General features: G+C 38.0%; 1 protein-coding gene across 1 annotated transcript in view; it reads right to left on the minus strand.

The window, feature by feature from the left end:
* DDX10 (DEAD-box helicase 10) overlaps nt 1-22,769 on the minus strand; it is a 161,258-nt gene that overhangs the window by 32,280 nt on the left and 106,209 nt on the right. The window contains exon 16 of the mRNA XM_017831672.1: nt 13,951-14,007. Within this exon, the coding sequence (XP_017687161.1) occupies nt 13,951-14,007 (57 nt within the window). The remainder of the gene's footprint in view (nt 1-13,950; nt 14,008-22,769) is intronic.

Genomic DNA, 22,769 nt, shown 5'->3' on the forward strand with positions numbered 1-22,769 from the left:
CCCTCTATCCTCTCCTTCATGTGTACTACACAAGCTGCCCCTGTGTATCCAGAGCACTGGATATCCAGAGCACTGTATCCAGAGCACTTGAGACTATTTGTTTCAAGCATCGCAGTAACATTTTCTACATGTTTGCAATTCAACTCTCCAAATGAGACTATTATTGAGGTTGAGTACCATTTTTTTTGTAGGACTGACATTGATGCACAAACTTTACTGCCATAATTCAGGAATTAGTGCCATAAAAACACTGGCAGTCAATGAAAAGCTAAGAAGGATATACAGTATTATACCTCGAAAGGATTTCACACATTTACAAAAATATTTCTTGTTTTCAAGAAGCCATCATAATCCATATCTGTATTTTTAATTGTAATCTACACGCTTTTGAAAGTTAGTATGGTTCATTGCAAATAATTGAGAAAGCTGTTGAAATTCTCATCCTCTCTATGTAACAACATGGCCTGGAAAATACCTTTGGAAATACCTCTCAAAAGGTAGATGATGTTACCAGCAACAGATCCAGAGAGCAGTGGTAGCCTGGCCTGGCCTACAGTTACTGGAAGAAATGCTTGTACCACCATCACATCACATATGAATTGCAATTTCTTTTTAATCCCATCTTTACATTTTTTCTCTTTTTAAAAGCCTTTCAAATCTCCGCTCCAGCCCAAAGTCAGAAACAAAGTCTAAGGAATTCACTGGGTATGTCCCTCTTCTCTTGCCTGCACACGTCAATAGAACTAAATCCTCATCAGACTGCGGTGACGAAAAACACACTAAAAGATCACACAGCACTCAGTACTACAGTCACAAGGTCTGCAAAACTTAGATAGTCAAAATTTATTAGCTTGTCAAGGTAGCATGCATGAAATAGCCTTTCAGAGGATATTTCCTGCTCCTTCAATGAAAAGTTAGATGGTTGTTGCTACTGCAATACAGCAGTTTATCATCAGCCTTTGACACAATTTTCCAATAGGTAACTTGTTATCTTTGCTTACAAATATCACACTTAAAATGCATGTATCATAACAGAAAAATCACAGCCATCATGGTTGATGGGCAAAGACTTCTGTGCTGGCATCTTCAGCATTTTACAGCTGTCTAAAAGTAAAAACTGACTGAAAATGTTTCTACTGAATGACGAGAGTTACAGATGAATAGCTCTAGCAGCTATAGATCTAACTGATGTTTGAAGCTGCCAATAATTAAGAGCCAGCAAGAGAGTAAAATGTTCTGGAAAGATGCTATCTGATTTTGTTTGATAATGAAACATATTAGGACAAATAGCTCGTTCTTTTTAATACTGTTTCTAACACTATTTCACTCTAGTTTTATGCTTGTGACTCAAATATCTGAAAAAATGCTGAGCTAAAAGTGCCTTTCTAAGGACGGTACTATATAAAGATAACTAGGAGTCTTACTTCCAAAGTTCATTTCAGAGATCAATATGCAGAGGGACAAGGTAAAGCTGCTACTCAAAATCACCACAAAGACAGCAGATCAAACAAACAAACAAACAAAGCTAAACTCGAAAATTTCAACTTCTTGCTTCTCTTGTGCATATTTTGGATATAACACCACACACCTTTCACATTGAAAATAGCTGCAGTTTGCTTGGAGGTCTAGATGATATACACTAAAAAAAATTATAAAACTGCCGGACAATTTATTTACAACATAAACCTTTCACCATGGCCAAATCCTCTTTGTCCAACAGCAGACATAATTAGAAAATACTCTCCTTTTTTATTAAAACACCTGTAAAAAATCTAAAAACAATTTCAGGTGACAACTGGGTTTGAAATGCAATGCCTTATAATAATGCAGTGCATTATACAGGGAACAGACTTTCAAATGCCTTTCAGAACAAACAATAGAGCAGATTTTCTTTAGCACCTGGAAAACTCATCTCATGGATTTGTAATAATGAATTAAGTATGTCAACTCCTTTTTAAGCAGAGCTAATAAACAGAATCCATCTTTTAGTTGGTGGATCAGAAGTCACTAATGTTATCTGCACAAATCTCTTGCTCTATGTTTAGGTGTTTTCTGCACATTTTCAATATCACTGTAATGACCAATTATGAGAATGCAAACATTGTAAACAGTACAGGGTGAACGACAGCATGAACTTGCAATGATCCCTCACTGACTACCCATAAAGTTCTTTCAACTCATGGCAATCAAAGCAGACCACTCTCTGAAGAATGGCTATCTAGCCTTTAAAGAACAAACATGTTCATACAGGGAAGCCAGCACCTTGCAAAGTATGACCTCCAGTTCATTCCTGACCTATGTCCATATGGCAACTCTGTAAAAGAGAAATCAAATACAGAAACCTGTCTTTTTCACCATTCATTACCAACAGAGGGAACTGGATGGAATTTCCTCACAAAAACATTCACTAGAAAATTTTTTTTGGTGATGAAATACTATGACATCAAAAGTACTTTCACCAACTATTCAGTGCCTCATACAGTTGAACATTTCTATCAGTTTCTAAGTAAATTATCTTCAAAGTTCATAAATAATTTGTCTTCCTGTCTTGAGGCTGTAACAGTGGATCTGGCCATTCTGCTAAGGGACAAATCCAAACATCCTGGCCATATTAACCAATTTTAAAGACATGGTGACTTTTGACAGACTTCAAAAAATTTTTAAATGCATGGTTTTCAGTATGACACCTTTTGCTTTTCTATGACCTGTCTGACACACAGTCTGATTTAACAAATACAGCAAATAACTGACAGAATTCAGCAAAAATTTGTTCCTTGTAAGATCATTCAGACAGCTTCCCAATCTCTATTTTTACCTCTTCTAATTATAGCTCTTTCTTTGCTTTACATCTGTCAACTGGGACCTTATACTGGGTTTGTGTGGCAAGACTTTGATAGCAGGGGGAGTTACAGCAGAGGCTTCTGTAAGAAGCCACTAGAAGCTTCCCCCCTGTGGGACAGAGCTCATGCCAGCCGGCTCCAAGACAGACCCACCACTGGCCAAGGGTGAGCCCATCAGCACCGGTGGTAGTGCCTTTTGGATAACATAGTTAAGCAGAAGGAAGAAAAACTGTGCAACTGCAGCTGAACAGAGAAGTGACAAAATGTGAGAGAAAAAGCCCTGCAGACATCAAGGTCAGTGAAGAAGGAGGGGAAGGACATGCTCCAGGTGCTGGAGCAGAGATTCCCCTGCAGCCCATGGTGCAGACCACAGTGAGGCAGCTGTGCCTCTGCAGTCCATGGAGGTCCACAGGGATGCAGAGATCCACCAGCAGCCCATGGAGGACCCTAGGCCAGAGCAGATGGGTGCTCATCTGCATGGGGCGGGGGGGAGAAGAAGAAACTTGGCTCAATCCCTTTGTTGGGCCAAAATCCCATTGTGTTATGAAGTGCAGCATAAGCTTTATTTCAGAATGATTTTACTTAGGGCACTTGTCCCTGTGAAGAATAAAGAGCTGTACTTTCTTATTCAGCTGGTTAGGAAATGTCTTGGTATCTCCCCTCACTTGTCTTCTTTCTCTATTTACATCATGCTTTTCTGAGCTTTTCCTCATGTTTTCTGACTTCTTTATACTGCATCCTTTCTAAGCTGAGGGTGACTAGAACAGCACATAGTTCATAAGTACACTGAGCCCCCTGAATTTACATCTCCCAGAGAAAACTTAAAAAACAAATGAAAAACAACCCCACACCACAAAAAACCCACAACAACAAACCAACCAGGCATCACGTGAGTCCATGCTAGTTCTAGCACAGCTTAAAAGACAGTCTACATATCACAATTTTCTAGTTCAGAAAATAACTCGAGTTTCCTAGATCCCACTCCTATTCACAGAATAAACGCAAGCAAAGAATAAAACTAAAGTATTCTGAGATATATTGTCAAAAGACAAAGAAGTTGGTGGGGGGCAGGGGGAAAGTGTGACAGAGAAAATGAAAAAATAAATCAGTAAATGTTATAAATAAGGATGTTAGCAACAGTCCAGCTCCCAGTTATGGTAGCTATTGTTTGTCAAAGGATTTTTTATCCATTTATTTTACAGATGGCACTCACATCAAAGAGTAAGCAAATGAAAACACTGAATAGCTGGGAAATGTACAGTCTCCTTCATTCCTTACTACACAATAAGCAAACACTGAGTTGAGTACTTGGCTCAGCTCAAAATGCAGGCAAGCAGACAGGGAGAAAGGGAGTAATTTCTCAACCACCTGCATCGCTGTATTTATACAGCAAGGGACAAGCACTGACAACTTTAATTCTGGCTTTTCTTAGCTTACAAGTAATTAGCTTTGAACCCTTACTGATGTTCTTTTATTAAAAGGTTTCTTGTGAGAAGATAAACGTGTGCAAGGAGTAATTAGAGACTGAAACTCTTTCAGCTCTCCCAGCAATGGAGGAATGGTGCGACTGGAAAAACAAACATTTATTCAGCAGTACTAGAATGCCCAGCCCAGCAAAATACTACCAGTATATATTTATTTGAAGGAATGTCAGAAAAATGAGACCTTACAGAAAGAAGAAAACAAAACGAACAAAAAACCAGACACAAAACTTCTCCCTAAAAATACTAAGCACATTTCCCAAGGCTTTGCTCCTAGATGATGTTATTACCTTTCTTCCTGCTGTTCCCCATTGCTTCTGCTCTTAGTTGCCACACAGCAGAAACAGAAGCAGTAGCAGCTTGAATTTAACTCTTTAAGAAGAAACAGAAAAGGGGATAAGGAAACAGCACGAGATAAGAACCTTAGAAATCCATAAAAAGTTTCATAGAAGACTAGAGGAAAAAAAAAAAACAAGAGTGAAAGGAAACATTAGGCCTTAAGGAAAAGAAATGTTGCGGGAGCCAACACAGAAACATCACGTCCTAATGGACTCCAGACAGAAGGTGGTGCTTCATTTGGGGGGAATGATGGGCTTGCCAGATTCCCCATGCAGTCTGTTGAATAACCACGTGTTATCACTAGTTTGGCATCTCCTATTAAACGAACTCCTTGGTTTAACAGTGCAGTCGATAGTGTGAAAGCACAGAAAACTTATTATCATCTCTGCTCACTGTGGTAAAACAAGGGCTACTGCATTACTCCTGATCTAGTATATTTGGCAAAGGAGGATTGACAAAACACTAAATCCTTAAAAACTCTCTGGAAAAAAATATATTTGAGAGAGTCATTAAGAGCTTTTTCGTTCTCTTTTAATGCTCATCTAAGATTCAGCCACTGGAATCTTGGTGACCACATGATCCCAGAGCACTCTGAAAAAACCAGCCTTTAGAAGAATTTTAAAATGTTGGCAACTTCAGCATTATCAGTCAGAATGCAGATAATGGTTTTCTGATTGCACAGATCAATTTTCATCACTAGTAGCAATTACAGCTGCTGAGAGTAGCTACAGCAGACTATGCACAATACTGCAAGCAACACATCCCATGAATAAAAACAGGGGGGCATGCCAAGAAAACAGAACTGCTTAATTTAATACTAAATACTGTTACTTGCTGAATAGGGATGTCAGCCATCAAAACACATCTGAAAGATTACCCCTGCTCATCAGCCAATCATCATTTTGTCTGGATTGTTTGGGATTTCCCACTTCTTCAGGATTATGGGCAGAGGCAGAAAAGAGGGTGAAGATCTGCAGAAGGGAATTCTTCTGTACAGCATTGATTATGGCATCAAAAGACTATGGTGAGGCAAAAAGAAAAATAACACCACACTTACAAAAAACAGCTTGTTGCTCTGAACATGTATGGAACATAGCAAATAAGCTTGCAGTAAGAGCTTTAAATTTTGTCATTTAGAGGGAGAGAAATTTCAAATACTGATTATTAAATAGACACTACTGACTAGTAGCATAGCACAGATAAACAAGTGAAGTATCATTACAATTAACTTTATATAGTGGCCTGTTTTCTAAGATGAAAATGCCTAAAGAAAGGTTTATAACACTTTAGGACAGCTTTTTTATTTTTTTTTCTTTTATTCATACTGGCGCAAGTGCTGCTTCAACAGTGGCTGTTGCCTCATTTCTTGGCCAGTTTCAGGCAGGAGCAAAGGAACCATTCATGTTTTGCTCACACAGGGACTGTTGAGGGGATTGTTAAATCAGTGAAGAAACTGAACAAGAAACGTTGGAAGCCGAGAAGAAATTATGCTGCTAATTTACATATACATTTCAAACCAAACTGTAGTGGCTAGTTATGTTTAAACTGTACACTTGCCATATTTACAAGAGATCATATTTAAAAATTAAATGCTTACATACTGATGGACAGTGATCACAAAGCTAAGTCCCAGTGCTCTCTTCTTCCCCTATTTAAGTTTACAGAACATGGTGATACACAGTTAGAATGAAAACATTCCAACAATGCTGAAATGGAAATCTGAAGCTCAGCTGGAAAGGTCTCTGCCCTTGAATATATGTGCTTGTACTTTGCAATGCACAGAGAGTTCTTGTCTGGTTTCTTGCATACCTATTGCTTTTATAGATACATGTATTGAATCAGAATATGTTGCCTGAATAGATGAAGTGTTATTCAAACAGAATAACCTTATCAACTGGGGCTTAATCATTCACCTCAGAAAGGCACCTCTGCAAGACTAATGGAGGACTTGAATTGCTTTCCCTGTGCCCTACTACACTGTCATATGCAGGGAGGAACCTGATGGTGGGATACTGCTCCTAATATCCACAGAGACAGGCAAAGAGGAAAAATGAAGCAGAGTAATACGTACCTCTCTTGTTCAAAGGAGAGACAGAGCTGAAGCAGCTACTGAAGTAGCCCCTCAGTTATTTGCTGAACCCCGTTCAAGAGTATAGGGGTAATGGTGCCAAAGCACTCCTCAATTCTACAACTATTAAGGGTTATTTGTAACTATATGATACAAAAAAAAGGTTACAAACCCACAAAATTCAAGTGGAAGAAACCACATAATTCAAGTGAAATGCATACTTATCTCAATTTGCAATCTTGTAATTTTCATAGCCTAAGCTATTAATAAAAAAAACAACTGAGGGCATTTTTCCCCCCCTCAAAATGTCAAAATATTATTAATTCTGAAATAAACAAAATTGTGTGGTCTTTAACATGCTCAAAGCTCTGGAGCTCAGCAGTTGAAACCTAAGATGGTTCCAAAGCTTCAGTTCCAATGGTATCAAACTTACAAGGACATTCTAGAAACAAAAAGTTTCCTAAAGAATAACGAATTAAACAGTGTAGTCTTCCGGAGTCTATTGGAGAAATTTCATCAATGTTGCCCTAGAAATTTAAGAAAATCATTTGCAATCAAGTAAGACAATAACCTTTGTGCTCCCTGCCATACCAAAAATACTGTTATTCTGTTCTTACAAATCCTTATTATGTTTTGCATTAAAAGCTCTCTTAGAACTGCAACCCACCAAAATAAGAAAAAAACCCAAAAGTTTGAAGAAAAAAGAAATTTCCTCTCTTTACCACAAACGTGAAACCAAACACAAAACAAAGCACAAGGTATATCAGAAATTGTAATGAAGGTCCACTGTGCATCCATCTCATCCCAGCAGACTGTCAGAGAAAAAGAGTATGTGCAAGGTCCACGGCCCCACTACTATGCTTCTGAAAGGCCTATGGAGAAATCACTTCAGTGACGGGTAAAACAGCAGTTTTTGGTGTGTAGAGCAGCAAACTGTCATCACATACCACGTATGATTAAAATTAACCGTTGTGAATATTACACTCAAAAAATTCAATTGCTATAGCAGTGGCCAATTAGTTTAAATGGTCAATCTGATAAATGTATTTAAAATCCTCAGTGTGCTGGTGACTGCAACGAAGGTTCATAAAAGCATGCATAATTGGCAAATCAATCCATCAGAATACTTCTTTGCTACTTGTTTGGAGTCACGACACAGAAATACTGGTTTAATCATATAAATTCTTAATTGCAGAAAAGGCAGGACTTATAACAGCTTTAAAAAGCAATTCAATTGCTATATTAACTGGAATCATCAACACAATATTTTCGAAAAGCAAAACACAAGTAACATTTCCATACAGGCGCATAATACCCATTTTCAAATATTAACTTAAATATTGTAGAATATATTGATTCAAAGTACAAGTAGTTCAGAATCAGCAATTCATTTTCAATTCATTTAACAACTTGACCTTGAAATCATGATTCTGCCTGGAGAAACCTGTTTAAAATTACTAAATTAATAGGTTAAAATGTTGATATCCCAAATTACTCTGTTTATTCACAGAGCTTTTTAAGGAAATTTACAAACACAAACTTGCACTGAATAAATAAAGCTACTCACAGCTTTTGGATATGCATACAGGACGCAACAGTTAACAGACCAGAACTACTTCTAAACCAAGGCTAGTGAAATTGTTTTAAGCAAGAAATTTGACTTATTTAAAGACATCAAATTTGCGTGGTAATTTCAGCTGTAAGCTTCCCACACTAGAGATACTGGAAGATTTTGCAGGTGAACAGAAGTATCATTGCCTCATTTTTTGCTGTTTGTTGTGATTTTCAGAATCAAGAATAATTACTAATGAAGAACAATTTTTAGGCCTTTGCAATTATCAAACAGCAGTGACAAGATGTAGCCTGACCCGAGGCTGTATCAGGACAACATGATCCTCTCCTCAGGTCTTCTATGAAAAACAGAAACACCAGAATCTCTACATCCTCCAGACCATCAGAAGTATTTAGCCCTGAAACCCTGCTCCAGCTCCAGAAATCACAGAGAGCTAAAGCAATGGCTCCTCAGCACCATCCATGGGAGGGTTATGAGAGTGATCCAGAACCAATGCACCTTTACCATTAACCATCAGTATTCAGGGCATCCCATGAGACTTTCCCCAAGAACATTTCATGAACCCTGATCAAGGGGATTTGGGAACCTGTATTCACGGGAGGTGCAGACCAAATTCCTCCTTCACTCCTATAAATCTCTTTTCCACACTGAAATTACTGTTCACATCCACACTGAATCTAGCATCTCCAGCCTAAACACCAGGCCGTGGGCTAGATCTCAAGAAAAAGGAAATTCAAGGCAGAAGGAGAGCTGTCAGGTAATACAAACCCAGTAACTACAGGAATGATACACAGTGGATGCAGAGTTTTCATCATATTTTAAAGTGTGTATTTCTCCCAGCGGATTATTAGCCACAGCTACCGAGGTATCTGACTGTCCCTTTCTCCTTCAAATTTTCCCACACAGTGCAAAGATTTCTTGAGTTACATTTGGCATGGGTATCTCAAATCCATTGGAGGATGTGAGAGATTAAAATAAAATGGTGGTTTTAATGGTGGTTACAATCTCAACAGAGAGCTGGCACAAAGTGCAGAAAACACAATGCTATAGTGATGTGATAAAGGCAGATATCAATGCCTGAATCTGCCATATCTTTAAGTATATGCCTCCTGCTCACCCACGTGTATTTTGTAGACATGGTCACATAAATCCTTTCATAACAGTAGAAAGATTCCTAACTTCATTATGACTCCGAAAATCTTAAATTATGTATATATAAAGTACATATTTTGTAAAATCTCATACACAAGTACTAATTCCTGTGGGAATAGAAAAATACATCAGGGAGAGAACAGAAGAGAAAGGGAGGACATGAGAGAAGCTAAAGCATATTTATTATCCTGCTGTTGCTGTCAATCTTTTAATGCTCTACAATTATTTGGCATTTCCCATGAAAAAGTGCCCCTGACAACCGAGCACTTGGATTTCTTCCAGAAGACAGTTTTTCAGATTGATAAAAATCCCCATCCTCAACTTTGTCCAATGAAAACAGAAAAAACCCTCTCAGTAAGGCGTATGTGTTCAAGTTGGATTTCCCTAAGTTTTCGGCAGGCTACATTTTTCTTATGGACCTTGGATAAACGGCCTCTGCTCTGCTAGTCAGCCCCTTTTCAGGTTTTGCTGTTTTGCTTTGGATGCCAGTGTGGTATAACTGCTACAGGATTGCCAATGACTGAATCAGTGCACAAAACTGAGCAAGTTTTACCTCCAGGCACTGTTTACAGATGGTGTACAAACTATTTCTAGCAGATACCAATGTCTTCTTTCAGAGGCTAGTTATCACTGCTTGCATGATGCTGGGAGTTGATAGTTGAGGATTACAAAGCATGTCAGTGCTGGGGCAGGGAACAGCATCTTCTCCTGACTCCTACTCTGCTTCCCTACCTTAAACACTGTTTAGCTGCTCCTGGAAAATTCCTTTCCTACAGAAACATTTATCTTTAAAAGAAACCAAAACCTTCCTTACTTCATACTTCTTAACATATCAGTAGTGCTCTAGGGCATCAGGACAGCAAAACACTAAACTCACCAAAGGAGAAATACAGCCCTGTTCAGCTTCACTCCAGTCAACAATTGCTTGCAGGGCAAAGACCTTTAAATGCTGGTTGAAACCTAGAAGTCTTTTATGTAGACTAAGAAACTAGTACGTCATAGATTCTAGAAGAAGAAATGCAAAGCCAGGAGCGCAGCACTGCACACGATGCAGGGATGTCCTGCCTGGGGCCAGGGGCTGGCTTCACCGAGTAACACCCAGCTCCTTCCTCAGAGCAGCTGTCCACATTGCTGCTGCTTCTGCTCAGTGCTTTATTTCTTGGTCAAAAGACAACACAGTTGCCTAATCTTCTCTAGACTATCTTCAAGTAAACAGCATCAAAATTTTTTTGAGAGCCTGAGGACTGAAATTTTATTACTACTGAGTGAAGACAAAATATGTTCTTATTTCATCTTAAAATACTGCAATTGTAAATATCTCATCAAATTCTCCTAAAATGGGAAACAATTAAATATCTTATAATAAAAAAATCCCAACCCCCTTATATTTCCAGTTTTTCTTCAATAGGAATACCAAGAAAAAAACTTCTTTTATTTGTTTTCACAGCCTTTTGCACTAAAATGTAATTAATGGTCATAAATTCCAAGAAATACTTTCTCCAAAGCATCCTTTAAGAGCCTTCACTTCTTACCCAGTTTATTTATTTCACGGAGATTTATCCAAGGTGGAGTCAATAACACTGCAGCTACCTACTCATCTAATCTCCAGCTCAAGCACATTCAGCAGAGCATGCCAGAATTTGGTTATTCAACTCCAGTTGCAGCAAGCCTGCCCCATCCCAGCACAGCAAAGGCTGAGCAAAACCTTCTCCGCAATTACTCCTGCAGCACCAGAAGAAAATGCAGAAGGTCCCTTTCCCCTATGATTTTTTCTTTTTTGTTGGTACACAGCTCATAAATTAAAGAATTACAGGAAGAGTAAATGAAAAATGTCAAGAAGTCAACACTCCTGGCACAGGAAATACATGAATGTGTACAGCACAGAGACATCCTAAAACTAAAAGTATCACTATCCAAGAATCTAAGATTAAATTAAGACTAAGATTAAATCCCTCAAATGTATGGTTTAAATTGTGAAAATAAACAAACTGTAAAACATAAAATTTTAGTTTCAAATAAATACCCTTTTCATTTTGGAAAAAAACCCAGCATACACTCAGAATAACATACCAGGCCTGTCCAGTCAGCAACAGGGCACAACCAAAAATAGGACAACAAGGACTATACTAAAGCAGAGATGCAAAGGTTGTAACTAAAGAATTACTATTTAATATTAAGAATGGAAAAATAAATTGCTGGTTTGGTCGTGTCAGACCCAGTGGTCTGTGTGTTAGTGAAAGATAGTAAGCAATACTTTGTAACCCCAAAGAGTTTGTAACCAGACAGTTAATAAAATGAACAAGGGGAATAAAACAGATAGATGTGGAACAACAAATTATGACCACAGCTGCTTTGAAGTAACGGGCTGCACAAAATTGTTGATCCAGCCTTTTTTTCCAGCTGCTAAACTGCATTAATATGGCTAAAAATACCTTTTCTGCTTTTTTTGGTTCTCCTTATTGTCAAAGGAGTTGTGTGTAGCAGAGTAAGTGGGTCACAAGCCATATTATGAAAGGACTAGTGAAAATCTTAACAATTTTGAACTCCTGATTTCGGGAGCATATATTTTCTAAGCTAGCTTCAGCTCCAATAGTTCGTTCCTGTGTTTTACTGTTTCCTTCTTTTTTTTTTCTTCCCTGAGTATCTCATAGGAGTTGCTTGAGTCATATCACACACAGACTATAGAGAGTTTCAGCTACTATAGCTTCATCTCTAAGATTCTGTGAAGCAGGGAGTGTTCTTAATTAATTCCTCAGACACCTAGCAGACAGAAACTAGCACCTTTATCTACTGTCTACTGCTCCCTTCCACTTCCAGGCGTGAAAGGCCCCGGGTCCAAGCTGGCAGCTTTTCCCAGAAGAAGCATTTTCCCTGAAATGAGCCCCACTGAAAATGACAGGACTCGGCAGCACACAATTCTGGCAAAAATTGCCTCTAAACAAGAGAAAAAGCCCAACAGTTTTTAATCAAGGAGATGTGTCAGGTCCTGAGGCTTGCACCTTCTTGCAGAGAGTGAGCTAAACACTTCAACAGTAAAATGAAGTCAAAGCAATAGCAGGTTTGCACAGCTGGTACCCTCACAGAAAGCATATGCCAATCTCACAGTAGACCAGGACTCGTAAATCAGCTTTTCAAGTGCAAGTATTGCACAGAAGAGATGCAAAAGTGCATAAAATTGTGGGTTTATCTTATGTACCTTTGGGGCTGAGGTTCCACATTTAACTCGTACTGTACCCATGGACACAAAATGTCCCACAAAGACAGACCATTCCTTAATAGGGATCAATTTCATTCACCTTCTGATAGGACAGAGAGATTAATTTGCTTGGCCAAGAACAGGACAGGAGATGTACATCAGCAAGCAGATCCTTTTGAAAGAAATGCGTTTCTTTTTCCAGCTGCTGAATAACACAACATTGGGGGTTTTTTATTCCTTAAAAAGAGGAAAAATTAACAAGCAGCATTTACAAATGTGACACAGTCTGATTTGATCAATGTTTTCTCCCTTTATTAAGATGTTTGTTAATTATTCATTCCATAATTTTCCTTAAATGCTTGCTCAATGCATTAAAAAGTATGTATCTCTATACGTTCAATTATAGGCGGAAAATTTCTATTGCTTGACTGGGGAGTCATGATGCCAACAGCACTCCTAGCTTGCCATCTTTGAAGACAGAATCATACTTCAAACTTAGTATAACTAGGTGTTTCATCTTAAACTGTAATTACTTTCTGCCTCAGAGCTACACAATGAAACATCTTCCTATACTTAAGCATCCCAGAGCACAGCCAGCGTGCAAAAATTGGACAAAGAACATTATCGATTTTCTCAAGGGAGTACGATATTTGCTAACTGCCAAGAACAAACTGTAAGTATTCATGTCTAGTAAAAGGAGATGCATGTGAGAAATTACATGTCACTCTGTCCACATTCCAGAAAATCACTGCAGCTGAACGAAATCTCAGTTTATTGCAAACCAAACAATATGAAATACTAGAACAGCCTTTAGTAATTTAGCAACACACGTATGAAGAAAAGGATAGAAAAGGTTTTATTTGTGGTAACAAAAGGAAGAAACAAACTTCAATGTAAATATTTGATGTTTAAATATAAGGTTCGGCAGAAAAAGGTTTAAGAAAGATTTGACACACAAAAAAAATAATGTCACTGCCTCCAATTTATAAACATGACCCAAATATTCTGAGAAAATAATGGCATCAGCACTACAGCTGAAATTGCAACTCACCTGATACAAAGAATAAAAAGGCTAAAATTCAAAAAGGTTTCCATACAAAACACACACATCCATGCTTTCTTAGTATCTCTCCACAGCAAGTTATTACAACCACATCAGAGCAAGGGGGTAAAAAAAGACAAGCAATGACTTTAAAGAGTCATTAATCACAACACTGCTTATTACAGAAAGGAATCAAATAATTTAAAAATCATTTCAAACCCACAACCAGTAGCTTGATCAAAACAACAAAAATCCTTACCTGTGTGTTCTTATTCCTGGCTTCTCTCCTTGCTGCTTTTTCTTTCAGCCTCTTCTCCTAAAACAAACAAGGTGCACAGTTTTAAAGCAAACTTCTGTATTTTTTTTTTATTTTTAATCTTTTAAGATTAAAGTTGAGTCATCTAGATATTTTTAATGCTTACATGTTAAACTGGTGGTATTCACTACATGTTACTGATGAAAAACAATAAATAAAAGATCTGATTGAGATATTATTCATTCTTCTTGCTTTTAAAGGAAATAATTAAACAACAAGAATGACTCAAACTCATATTTTATCTTTACCAAGACTTGTTACTCTTAAAGGAATAATGCAGCTAAGTTAATTTAATAAAGTTAGTATTTGTAAAATAAGGTAGTTAAAATGGCACCAAGAGATCCAACTTCTCTTATTTCTCAGTGGTATAATATGAAATCAAATCCATGTAACAAAGAAAACAAAAAAATTTTCTAACTTCAGAATGGCTAAAGCAACTGGGGAGTGAAAGCTAAAACACCTCCATTACTAACAAACACTCTACAAAAGCATTTGCTTAGTAATTGCATCGATTCAAAAACAATACCAAATCCCTCCACCAAAGAAATTCTGCTACGGGAAAATGAGCTAAACACAATGATAAAACTCATTCAAAGCTGCCTGCCAGATCTGTGACATACAGAAGTGGCTAAGATATTTAATTCAAACTACATTTCTTGTGGCTTCTTTCGTTTATCTTTAAACTAACTGAAGTATTATCTCTAATTTAGACTATGTCAGGTCCTTCCAATTGAACATCCTTTAAATTGTTTATTTCACGAGAAAAGCACAGAGATCAGGGGAGAGCACATGTCTTCTGGAAAAGCACCCTGCTCCCTCTTTTTTTTTTGTCTTAGTGATGCTGATGACATGGGTATTGAAACTTTTTGATGCTAGGACAAAAATGTTTCTGGAATATAACTAAGTTTCTTTGAGCAATATAGGCCATTCCTAGCATCAGCACATTTAGAGTCGAGTCTGTATAATAGAACACATTAATATCAGTCCAGGGGCAACATCTCAGCACAGAGAAGGCTGAAGACCAGTCACATTTCAGCTCACTTGTGGGAGTAATGAGAAAGCTACAGCTTCAGCAGTCCTAGTGCCATTTCATCACAGTGATGCTGCCAAAACACATTGGTAGGTACCCCATAAGCTGTTTGGAAAAGCAGTGTCTGAGTGCAGACCTGGGAAAAGGAGAACACAGCCACCAAGATTTTCTAAACTGTTGTCTAAATTCAGGGGGGGTTGAGATATTTATTGGGTAAATGCCATTTTCTATTCTCCCAGTTGCTCAAACTACAGAAGTGTTAGCTTATTTTCAAAGTCCCTTTCTAAGTAAGTCAACCTCTTCTCTCCAAATCAAAACAAACAGTCCCCCAATGCTGTGTGCAAAGCTACCTGGTACAAACATCTCAATACACTCACAGTTACCTGGCAGGGTCTTCAATGCATGCTATGAAACAAAACAAAAACCCTGCCACTGTAGACAGATACAACACAGCTATCTTATTACTTCAGATTTGCTGAAGTATGAAAAAGCAATAAAAAATAATAATGACATTTAAGGCCACAAGGGCATCATATGGGGCAAGTACTGTCTGGTCCACAGAAAGTTTCTCAAACAAACTAGACCTATGCATCATGGTCATAAGATGGTCATCCATTTTATGATTCCTGCTCTTCCAAGTCAAATTTGGATTAATTTCTGATTATTTTTACTTATGCTTTTCTAATTTTTTACTAAAGTTTTTGACTTAAAATGTTTTAGTTGCACATTCTCCACTCTTTGGGGTTACTATCGGAGTTCTCTCATTTTTCTGCTAAAACCATAACCACTGAAAAACTGAAGGAGAACAGAGCTAAAAATTAACATGCCAGCTGTTACAAAGCAGGATAAAGCAGCTTTTGACTTGGACAGTCCAGAAAACTTTGAATAGAAAATTCTGTGGTGTATGAAAAGTCATGTCTTAACCACAGCTACATGCTTAAGCAAATACAGCAGTAGTCAAAGTTCCTGCTCAAGGGATTTATAAAACACAGCACTGAGAAGACAGCTATGAAAGCAGAAGATTGACATAAGGACACAGGAAAGTATGCCAGACAGCACAATATACTTTAGTCCCTAAAGAATAGTAAAGACATAAAAAGATTCTAAAGTTAATAGGTGCAGAAACTGAAATCAGGAGCACAAGAGAAAAACAAGACAGGGAAGCAATCAGCAGGAGATGCTGTCAAGACCTTTTTTTCTCTTTCTTTTTTTTCCCCCCAAAGAGGGAGAGAGAGGATTTCATTCCTTGTCAATGAAAAAGAAAAGCAGATTTTGCAGAGAGTGCCTGTATGTTGGCACTGAGTTGGAGTTAGGAGTGTATTTCAGAATGTCCTAATCAGGCCTGCTTCTGCTGTTTTGCACTAATACACTCCAAACAACACTGGGCATTTGCAGAGTCACAGGATCATTCTGACTAGGAAGAACATCAGGGGGTCTCTGGTCCAGCCTCCTGCTCACAGCCGGGTCAGCTCTGAGGTGAGGTCGGGCTGCACAGGGTCTCTCATCCAGCAACATCAAAATCCCAAGGATGGAGCCTGCATATCATCTCTGGTCAGCCTGTGCCACAACCTGACTGAACTCACACAGAAAAAGTTCCCCTTACATCCATGATCAATCTTATTTTCACTTAGAGCCATTGCCTCTTGCCCTCTTGCTCTGCACTGCTGTGAACAGACTTGCTCCATCTGTGTATTCTCATGACCTCTCCACAGGCATTGGGGGGTGCTGTCAGGTCACCCCAAAGCCATCTCTGCTCCAGACTGAACAAGTCCAGCTCCTCCAGCTTCAGCCATCCTCTCGGTGACCTCAGATAATCTCACTTCAGTTTGTTAACACCCTCCTGTACTGAGGGTAGTGGTGGTGTGCAGGATGCCATAAATACCGAGGAATGACTTCCCTCAAAGTGATTTAGTGCAAAGCATCAGATATGAGCTAATACAGTACAACCCCACCACCACCACACAGCATGCAACCTGGTTCTTAACACCAGCTTATCTTTCTCTGCAGTCCTGCTCTTACTGGGCTGCTTCACTTGCACGTGTAGGAATAGCCATCAGGCTTTAACTTGGGCTTCAATTCAGGAAAACAATCCCATTAAAACACCTCTTAAATTTATGCAGAGCTTCAAGCATACAGGTAAGTACACACAGTGTGCTGAGCAAATGCTTAAATATTTTTCCCCAGTCAGGATCTTATTTCCTGCTACCCAGAGGACAACTGTATATTCTACTGTGCCAAGGTAATACCCCCAAATAATAAAGACACCCTTTTATATGACTACATAAAACCCATAAATTAACTGCCTTGCTTTAGGTTACAAAGCATTGCTAGAGCACAGCCAGAAACAGATCTCCAAAGACTCAGGTGAGTATTTTGACTACAATGACCTTCATTCTCATACTGCTACTGCCAGGAAGAAACATGAGAACGTGTAGAACACATGTGGGCAACATATGGTAAGACAGCTCTAAAAAATAATCAATGAGGCAAAGTTGAACCAGTCAAACGATTGATATTGATTTATTTCACATGAATAGGATCTGTTCATCTATGCATAACTACCTGTAATTAATAAACTGTCCAATACTAGTTTTCATACATGGGAAAAATAACAGAAAAGTCTGGATTTTCTTGGAATATCTTAAGTGTAACACAATTAAGTGTCAGATTTTATCACTATTCTATCAAGCTATAAATCATTACTTGCATTAAAGATGAAATAGATTTTTCATATATTTCAATTTACTAGGGCAGGAAAACAAAAGACTATGCTTCAAGATATGGATACTTAATTATGAATGTTACTGACTGACACACTGTTATAGCATAACTTCATAACCAGGATGATGAGGTTGTCAGCTAGAGCTCTAAAACACAATCTGATTAAACAGTTTTTATCTACACCAGTGAAGTCAAGCATCAATCTTTGCATTTGTACTGAACAGCTCTCCTTTGCACCTTCTTCACAGCTGAAAGATCTAGTTGTATCCTTTAGAGGCTACCAATACTGAGGATGAGAAAGAAGTTTAACTAAAAATCAGTGCAATAATTTGTTGTAGCTTAACTCCTAAGAAAATGCTTCCAGCCCCTTTAGACAAAAAACAAGTGATCTCACTAACTTAAAGGCAGTAGCCAGAACATTCATTTATCATATTAGGTCAGCAACATGCTGTATGCAAATTTTGAACAGTGGTTAAATGCATATTATCTAGATGTCATTTAAGGAACAGTTTGGATAGAACCACAGGTTCATGAATTTATGAAACAGAAGAGGTGATAGGATCAATGTGCCTGAGTAGCACAACACAGGCTATAGGACTGAATAACTGAATCAATCTACTACAGTGGTCATATCCTGTTTTAGAAGAGCATTATATCTAGATTTTAAAACATTTCACTGAAGAACAGTGCACCATAATCTTTCCAAATGTGCTGCTGTTAGTAGTCTGAGCCTACTTATCTTCGACTTTTAGACCACATCTAAACTGTTTAACTGGTCTCTCAACCAGTTTAAAGGAACCCCTGCTATCAAAGTTTAGGTCCTTATGTAGACATACGCTCATCATGCCTTTCTCTCTCACAAGGTGAAGAAAATCAACTCCAGATGTCTCTCAGCATATAGGTCTGTTTTCCTAAATATTTCAGGAACAGACATATCCAAGATTTCACCATCTCCCCAACCCTACTTGTCACTTCTTTTTGTATATTCAATAATTCTGTCAGCCCCTTCGATCCTGTCAGAAAAATCCCACTACAATAATTCATGTTGACTTGATCAACTATCGCATCACCGAAATCTCTTTCAAGGCTATATCTCTAAGGAAAGAGCTCTCAGCCCTAAAATTCTATTCTAAATTTCTTCTTCCTAGAAATTTGCATTTCTGCCTATTTTACAACACAGCTTTGTTTGTTTGAGCCTAACTTAACATGAAAGCTTTCTTCCACGTCACTAAAAAAATCTTGAAATAATACACTTCCCAGTGGGCCCAGAAGAAACATCTACTTAATCAAAAGCCACTACCTTGGGATGTTCCAGTTACTGAGGTTTTGGTCCATTTAATTTGTGCCATGTTAATTTATTAATCAAAACCCTTAAGTGAAAAGCCTTGTAGAAATTTCAATGTATTCCACAGCTGTATTTCCAAGTCAGACTCTGCTCTGATAAAAATACATAAACAAACACAATTCACTACATAACTAATTTCCACAAACCCACACTGGTTAGTATTATATTCCTGCCATGTAGTTTTTCATTAATGGTATTACACAGCTCAGAGACCTTCTTGATCAGCTTTTAAAATTTACTGCAAATTATCTTTTTTCTCCTGCCTTATACACCTACTTAACAAGGATGGTTACAACCTCAGTAACCAAAGAGATGAAAATTTTTAGTCATCATTATGCACTGTGGCTAAATCATTCGGCTTTAAAGAGTTACAGTTATTGAAACCTTGTACCTTGCCTTCACTAGAACTGACAACAGAACTAGCTCTGCCTAACAGGAGTCAAAGCCATGAATAAAGCAACGTTTAATATATGGAAAAACTACTTACTGTTCTTAACTGTGAAGTTAAGAAGCATGCCACTGGCTTCTTTTCATGCTCAATTTCCTCCTCTTTTCACTTGTTGGGTTTTAAAGCAAAAACTCATACCCCTTTTACTTCTCCTTAGGACTCCAAAGACTCCAACACACTTAATCTAACATTTACATTCCACGTTCTCAACTTGAGACAAAAAAATAATGAGTAGTAGCATGGTAGCTCTCTGTAGCTCGTAGAGCTCACGTACTGTGAGCTCTATCTGAATATGTGAAAGAAGCATAAATAGACAGTTTAAAAGCCAAGTTTTTAGGTATAAAAAATAAAGTACAGCAATTTTGAAAGGTGAAAGTTCTTTCCTCCCAAAGGAAATACCCTCTTCCTTTGACTCTCTTCTTTCTACAGTTGATTAAGAGTTCATTTTACTTTGTTCAGAGGGTAAAAAATTTAGAGCTTATTTCCATGTGTTATGAACACCTTTGTTTCATACAGTAATTTTTCTTTTAGCTTTTTAATTTGTAAACAATTCATACAATTAAAGTCCCTTTCTTTTAATTAATTTGTGCACAGGTCATAACTGTCCAGATTTCACATTACATAAATTTTTTACTTGGTGACATGCTCCTGTTTTCCCACACTAAAATTTCACTGACCTCTTCTATTTGTTTACCTAAAGGCAAATAATAGTTTCACTCAACACAACTAATGCATCTTATAGCATATTTAGCCCCAAAAGCATTAAAAAAGCCTGTGGCAAATCTATTGCCTGTATTTCCCATATTTCATTCTCATCTGAGTCTTCTGAACACTTTTTATTTAAATACTCAAGAACTCCTGCAGATTTGGATCAAACATTTTAACACTAGGTTTTTAATAACTGTTCCTTTACATACTGATGATATAATTTGGAGCTACCAACCTTTTCTATTTAACAGCTGAGTTAATGGTCTGCCACACAACAGATCTTTAGTGATGGTTAAGGTCTGGAACAAATTGTTCTATTTCCTGGAAAAATCTGGCTGTCACTTGCAAACACATCTTGGTTGATATCCGTACCTGATACCATTTCTTGGTATTCCACTCTCTCTTGTTCTTTTACACAGACATAGTTAAGATCAGTCAGTTGTGCTGCAGAAAATACACAAAGAGCTGTTCAAAAGCTCATACCAGTTCTCGTATATTGGCATTGCTGTAGCCAAGAGCTGGTTTACACCCAAATTTTAAAGCACAAATGTCAAATTGACCTAATACATATTACTGTGGTTTCCCACTTTTGTCTCCTCTCAGATTTCACACCAAGTTTGTGCTGTTTACATGCTCATGACTATTACTACATTTATATTGCTATGGAGTTTAATGTTTCTCTTGTTACAGAGCTTATCAAGCCACCTACATGCAAGCACTGCTCCAACCACCAAAATTTACCAACATTCCCAACCAAAAGATAAAATTGAATCAACTTATTAGCATTTCTTTGAATATTATTTTAAAAAAATATAGAAAGTAAGTACAAAATTAGTTACTATTAAATAAACAAATCTTAATACCTTCAGGAAAAAAAGGCAAAGCTTTTTGATTATTTTGTGTTTGTTTTGTCGTGTGTTTTTTTTTTAAATCTCTTAACATTTGGTTTTAGAAATATAGAAAATAATCTCTCCAAGCAACAAACTATATAAACATAACAATGTAAACCTAATCGGTAGAGTGGATGTTTACTTAATAGGCAGAGAAACTGAAACACGCGGGTCTAGTATTGACCTATTTAAGACAACAGAGGAAGAATGTGTCATCAAAAGAATGTGAAAAACAGCACAGGGACAATCTTGAACATTTAACAAGCACTGGAAAAAGTCTTAAAGGCAGCTGGAAAAAAAAGTAATTCTCATTTAAATGAGGAAAACAGAAGCTAGCAGCAACTGACCCTTAAAAGGACATAGTTAAAACAAAACCAAAACAGGAAACAAGTGGACAAAACTGGTAATTATTCCTTTCTCATTTAGATGTGAACACACTGACTATGCTTTAAGGATAGAATTATTTTTGAAAAGTTGATAAGTAGTCCACTTGATTTTAACATATATATGTGGACGAGAGGCTGTACATGAGGCAGCAGTGTGTGCTCGGGGCCTAGAAAGCCAATTGTATCCTGGGCTGCATCAAAAGCAGCGTGCCCAGCAGGTTGAGGGAGGGGATTCTGACCCTCTACTCTGCCCTTATGAGACCCCCACCTGAAGTGTTGTGTCCAGATCTGGGGCCCCCAGGACAGGAAGGATGAGGATCTGTTAGAGTGCATTTTGGTTTCGAAGGGATGATAGCATTTAACAGTGGAAAATTCATTATCTAGACAGGTCCTGAGCTACCATGCAGCCACCAGTAAGGAAACACGCAGCTCTCATACTACCAGTCTGAAAGCAGGCAGCTAAACCCTGCATCTATCTCTGTGCCTGCTCATGCAGATACAGGTACCCAGCAGCACCCAGGTCCTCAGCAAGCAAACCAAGATTGTCTCTAAGAGCCCTGACACGTAGAGGTCAGCATTTTGGACAGTTGTTCCATTACGTCCTCTGCCAGGACAATCAGCCTGGTATGGAAGCTCCATTACAGCACTAAGGCTGGTAAAGGCTTACTTTAAGGTTAAGTCTGCACTACTTCAGTCTTCACCCACAGCTGCATTTTCCTGGTGTTCATCTGATTAGGCTGTACACAAACAACGTACTCAGAGTTATCTCATCTTCTTATTTTTCACATCAACAAGATCAGGCCAAGAACTCTGATTTCACTTCAAAACTCTTAGCAAACATTCAAGGGCACTTCAAACTGTAAGTGTAGCTCATTCAGCTGTTGAGTTAAAGATAGCAAACAAGCAAAACCTTGCCTCCACCAGTAGCACAGCGAGACCAGATGGATGTTGCTCCTAAGGCTGTAATGGAATGCCTGTCAATGCACTTTTCAGTGTCCATGCCCATATCTTAATAGCTCTGCATCTGGAGCATAACATCAGCATTGCCTGCACACAAAAGCTATGAAAGGGTTCAGACAGGCTTTCTAACAAAGTAACTAATACTCTCTTGATTTATTTTACGCATCTCACCATCTGTACTTTTCTTTGTCGTTCAGCTAAACACTCCTCTCAGCAGCAACCTCCTTCCCTTTATATTTTGCTCCTACACTGGCGCACTCTTTATGTGAGAGAA

The sequence above is a fragment of the Lepidothrix coronata genome, unplaced genomic scaffold (genome assembly GCF_001604755.1).
Source record: "Lepidothrix coronata isolate B3197 unplaced genomic scaffold, Lepidothrix_coronata-1.0 Scaffold194, whole genome shotgun sequence".
NCBI lineage: Eukaryota > Metazoa > Chordata > Aves > Passeriformes > Pipridae > Lepidothrix > Lepidothrix coronata.